This window comes from Diabrotica undecimpunctata, chromosome 3 (genome assembly GCF_040954645.1).
Source record: "Diabrotica undecimpunctata isolate CICGRU chromosome 3, icDiaUnde3, whole genome shotgun sequence".
Taxonomy (NCBI): Eukaryota; Metazoa; Arthropoda; class Insecta; order Coleoptera; family Chrysomelidae; genus Diabrotica; species Diabrotica undecimpunctata.
The window spans coordinates 151,888,443-151,894,300 of NC_092805.1; the positions used below are offsets into that span (position 1 = coordinate 151,888,443).

The following is a 5,858-nucleotide window of genomic DNA, read 5'->3' on the forward strand; positions in this document are numbered from 1 at the left end:
TTCAAGCTTTGCGATATAATGGTAGAAGCTTCAATCGAAATGTATACAGTAATCAACATTTGGTAATGAGTAAACAACCAGTGTAAGTTTGGTATAACATGAAATAAGTCTTCTGCTTTTCTTGAAAAGCTGTAGATGGTTATGAATATTAATACTAATTTGATTAAAAAAAATGTTAATTTGAAATAATTTTGTCTTGCACTAATTTTTAAATTATCCTTTGCCATACTTGATAATTCGCCCAAAAATTCATTCCAAACATCTCTTTTTATGTGAGTTTGGTAAAGTACGACTAAATTGTAACTTAAATGAAAACAAACATTAGTCGTTTGCATGATAGATTTTCCAGTAATTTTAGGGTGTAGCTGATCATATAAGCATATTATATTTATTACTGTAAAAAAGAGAAAAACAACCCAATGTAAAATCAGAAACATTTTCCATTTATTTGGTGTTACTCCAAAAAAAGAACCAACTTTCACAAAAAAGTTTAATAATATAACTTTATTTTTCTGTAGCTTTGTGGTGTTTGTCCCAAACATGGTGTTTATTAGTTATAGAATGCCAACACGAAAACTCGATGTAGTAAGCAATTACCTTAATTGAATTCTTTTTTTCAACAATATTTATCTTATGATTGATATGTCAGTAGTTTAGTAATCACATATTTAAAGATAGTTATGATTAATTTACATACATTTGTCTTCTCCTTTTTTAGTCCTAGTTGCCTGGAGACATAAATACAATCCCAACATATGTGTCATTTCGTAATCTAACAGATCTTAGCTTCTGATGACAACTCGAATAGTTCTACCCGACTTTCCACAAAGTCAACACATTCCAGTCATAAAAGAACCCTTTATCGCTTCTATTCCTAGTTCAAGATGAAATATAAAAAGAGTCAACTACAGTACATTTAACCAACTTACACTTCTAAACGATTAGTGGATTTCGCAGAAAACCTTTCGTTGTAGTAAAAGGCATGGTAAACTGCACTGGAGTTCTTCATAATCTTTTTAATTACTTACTTTGTTTAGAATATTTTTGCCTGTAGTATCATTAAGAGTTAATTTGTATAAAGTGAAGTGCAAAAACTGAAATGGAATTTTAAATATTATTGTTTATTTGGTTAATAATGAATGTATAAATATAATGATTAACCTGTTGTACAATTATTTTGTAAATAACATTATAATAGTGCACTTACTGATTATTTGAATTTATAAATCATCATCATCGTCACTAAATTCACTACTGCTATCATTATGTAAATCTATAATTCACTGGATTAATTTCACTAATTTTATTTTCCCGGATCCACCACTCTTATATTAATTTTTCACATTTATTTACAGTTTTGGCCCATATTTCTGGAGTTGCAGTTTTAAGAGCTTCTTGCCATATTTCCCTAACTGCATCGTCACTGTATACACAGCATCCAACGTGGTTATCATAATAAGTTTTACATATACCCCAGATGTGTTCGATAGGATTAAACTGACATTAATACGGCGGAACCGTAGTACTTGATGTCCATAACTTGATACAATTTGGTCAATTATTTCGAAATTTTCAGTAACTGTGATTTGAAGGCGTATTCCGGAAAATTGATATTATTTTTAACTTACCAATTTTTTATGCTGAGTACGTTCCACGACTGTTTTGGTTGTTTCTCCAAAATCTCCGAATGGTAAGGTGCATTATCTAAAACTATAACTGATGGTTCACTCAGACTAGGTAGCAGTTTTTACTCAAGCTATTTAACAAACATATCTGCATTCATGTTTTAATAGTAATCAGCAGATTTTGATTTTGAAGAATAAATCAAATCTCCGTTTTCTATAAAGCCTTCTTTCCCTCTTACATGAAGAATGATGTGTCTTTTGCCTTCGCGTTCTGCGTGTTTTATTGATTTTATGCTGTCGTGTTACCAAATTCTTTTAATTCTAAGCTTTGGAAATATCCATGTCTCATATAAGTATACGAATGTTGCATTTTTATATTTAAGTCTAATATATTCTCTTAAAAATTTGATTCTTTTGTGAACCACACTACACCTTTCGCATAAAAGTAACCTATTATTTTCTTTTTTGAATTTAACTCCTAAATCTTTCAAAACTTTCCAAAGGCTAGACCTCAGCTAGGATTTATTTCAGAAACCTGTCTTTCTCTTATTTTGGCCAGTAAAGTATGTAAACTTACATGCATTGTTTATTGTTTTAATGCATTTGATACAAATATTGCGAATTTTAAGTTTTTTTTCCATCTGGCAAGTTAATGCTCCTAGAATGCTTACGAGTTGTTTTCTTGTCTTCGTGATACTCAGTCACAGTAAGATCTTCTTGAGAATCTCTGACAGTCTTCATTACAGTTTTTAGCTTACTTTCATTTATCCCTTTATCCCGAGTGCGTCACAAACGCGTTGTTTTTTACATAATAATGACTTTAAAGGTCCACCATTGTCTCTTTCTATGGTAAACTATTTATGCACATTTGCGATTAATTTATCAATATCCAACTTACGTCTAAACATGAGGGTCACTTAAAACTACACGTTTAAATTACAATATACTAAGTTTAGATCAATATGACAGAAACTGTTGTGCTTGAGAGGTAAAATATAATTTAATCGCTCACAAAGATTCGAAACACATTAAGCAAATTAGCCTAATGATCATTGGGAATGCCAATTGTAATTTAATTATGTTTGATAAAAAGTTTAGAAATGGTTGGAAACCGTACATAAACAAATTAAAATGTTTTCCACAATTAATTTAGTTTTAGTACAAGTATTTTCATTTGAAAATAAGAAGTTAAATATATTTACCAAAACCCTAATTTTAACCCGTAATAGCAGACGTCTCAAAAACGGTACACTCTAACAGACATGTGCTCAATCGAACCACCACTATTTAAATTGACACAATGTTATAGTTTACTCCGAAGTATTTTTTAACAAAAATTAAAAGTGATATTTTAGTACTTTGTATATCTACTTTGAATATAAATTATACTTAGCAGGATATTGTTTCAAAAAATAATTATTAAACAAGTAGGTGAAAGAAATTTATGTTAAATAACATTATGCAAGAATGCGTTAGGCTTTCACGGCCATTGTCTTGTTAAACTGTTTGTTCGGGCTGTTAGGCCGTTGTCTTCTGAGATTAGTTCTCGACGTTTCGCCAACTCTAGGGGTTGGCACTCGCCTACTCACTAGAGCAGCGATTCCCTAACTGTGGTACGCGTACCACCAGTGGTACGCTACGATTATTAAGGTGGTACGCAAGCAGCCATAGGACATACACAGTAAAATTTACTGAGTTAAAAACCGCACGGCGCGTGGGGGCGCCGTCGCGTCTAGTTTGCATTAAGCTCCGCCTATTTTGCTGGCCAGCGCATCTTTCGGCGACCGCGACGCGAGTCAAACAGTGACAAAGCTATCGAGCGTCCGCACGCACGTTCAACCAGCTAGCATTCGTCAAATTACCTATCTAATTTTTTTTAAGTCAAGTTTAATATATTTGAATTAACATGGATAGGTGGCTTAGTAGTGTAAAAAGACCTTGTGCTCAAAATAATGTACCACCAAGTTCATCTCAAGAATTAAATTGTGCAGTGATTCAAGATGATGTTAAAAATTCTTTACCATCGAGTTCCACTTCGGAGCCAGATTGTGCGGTAATTCAAGAAGATAAAATACCTACTAAAATTCGAAAAATTACTAGAAAATATGACCCAGAATACATAAATATTGGATTTACGGTGACGGATGTAAATAATGAGCCACGCCCTCAGTGTGTCATCTGCTTTGAAATTTTATCAAATCAAAGTATGACACCCTCATTACTGAATCGTCATTTTAACACAAAACATTCTACATTAGTAAGCAAACCGAAGGATTTTTTTACCCGAAAATTAACAGAAATGAAAAGCACTAAGAAAGTCATGTCTTCGTTTACTGGTAGTACCGAAAAATCAGTAGAGGCATCATTCTTAGCTAGCCTAAGAATTGCAAAGTCAGGAAAAGCTCACACAATTGGCGAAGAGTTGTTGTTACCTGCAGCAAAAGATATGGTTACCTGTATGTTGAGTGAGGCGTCAGCTAAAAAGCTAGAACTGATATCACTGTCCAATAATACCGTTCAACGTAGGATCGACAGTATGGCATCAAATGTTAAAAATAATCATGTAAAAAGTAGCGATTTCTTTTCGATACAACTTGATGAGAGTACAGATGTAACGAACTATGCTCAACTTATGGTTTACGTGCGATATATACATGAAAATAAACCTAGCATCTTTTCCTAATTTAGAAAATTTTATAACTGACAATGAACTTACAGTGAGTGAAATTGTGATCAATAACATCAAAAATCACAGCCAAATGATCGTTGAAATATTTGAAGAATATTTTAAAGAAGATTATTCGGAGTTCAATTGGATAAGGAACCCATTCGTTTCGGATCTGGATAGTGTTCGTGAAAATTTAAGTGTAAATGAAAAGGAATCTCTGATAGAGTTATCTTGCGATGAAGCTTTGCAAGTGGAATTCAACAAAGAAGAGCTGTGTGAATTTTGGCTAAAAGTTAAAAATGAATATTCATCGCTGTCCAGAAAAGCCTTACTGTTTCTAATTCCATTTACAACCACATATCTCTGTGAGAGCGGATTTTCTGCTATGTTGATAATAAAAAATAAATATCGTAACAAGCTTAACATAGACACTAATTTGCGCCTGAAATTAAGTACAACTGAGCCAGATATTCCCTCTCTTTAATAATTAATAAATAATAATGTTGTCACAAACAGTTGTTGCAGTTTTTATTACTTTACCATTTTCAAGGTTTTTTAAAGATTACCACAGTTCAGTGGTACGCTACTAATTTATAATTTTGTGTGTGGTACGCGAGATTAAAAGTTTGGGAACCACTGCACTAGAGGCCATATTTATATTTTCTACTCGCCTCTCCTCCACGGTTTCGGCGTGAGGGGGCGTGTCGTCGTTTGTAGTAGCTTTTCTTTCTTCGTGTTTTGTGGGAAGGGTTTTTGTGGATTTTAATATCGGTATTCATGTTTTGTTGATTTTTTAGTCCTTCTATTCGATTTAAATTATTTGGGTGCTTATATATCTCCACCGCTTCCCGATACAACCGTGGGTAGTACTGTGATGTTTAATCCAGCATCTGCGTTTTTTCAAATAGTATCCGATGTTCTCCGCTTCCCAAAGAGTGTTCGGCAGATTTGTCGATATGTCCTAATCGACAATGGCTTTTATGTTCGTTTATCCTCGTGTTTGTGTGTCTTTTCGTGGTTTCCACATATACCATTCCACATGTGCATGGTATTCGGTATACTCCGGCCGTTGCTAATGGGTCGCGAATACCATGCACATGTGGAATCTCACATATGAGATACGGCATACAACAAAACACAGTGATTACTTCATAATTGACACATTACTTTGAGTAAATGACACTAGATTTTCATGAAAAGGGACAAAGAACGAGAAATCAATACAAATTCGACGTAGAATTTGGACCTACGCTGAAACAAATCGCTCTTGACCACGTCTCAGCAAGAGTGTCGCAATTATCTTTCCGACAAAACCTTCTTAGCGGCCTAAATGCATGTTTATTTGAAACGCAGAATATTAAGCGGTTTTTGATCAAAAGAATGCCGAGAAAATACACATCTGTGAAATATAAACAAACTCTAAAACCGTTTATATCAACTCCGCGACGCAAAGAGGAATTGAAAATACTTTGGTATTTTAATACGTACGATAGGAAATGAAATACACTAAAAATATTCTTCGGTATTTTAGCAAATACGAGGGGATTTCAATATATACCAAGGAA

General features: G+C 33.5%; 1 protein-coding gene across 1 annotated transcript; it reads left to right on the forward strand.

Moving 5' to 3' along the window:
- The first annotated feature begins 3,531 nt into the window (after positions 1-3,531).
- On the forward strand, positions 3,532-4,308 carry LOC140436092 (zinc finger BED domain-containing protein 5-like). Its single transcript, XM_072524800.1, has one exon. The coding sequence runs from the start codon at positions 3,532-3,534 to the stop codon at positions 4,306-4,308; it is 777 nt and encodes a 258-aa protein (XP_072380901.1).
- Positions 4,309-5,858: the final 1,550 nt, after the last annotated feature.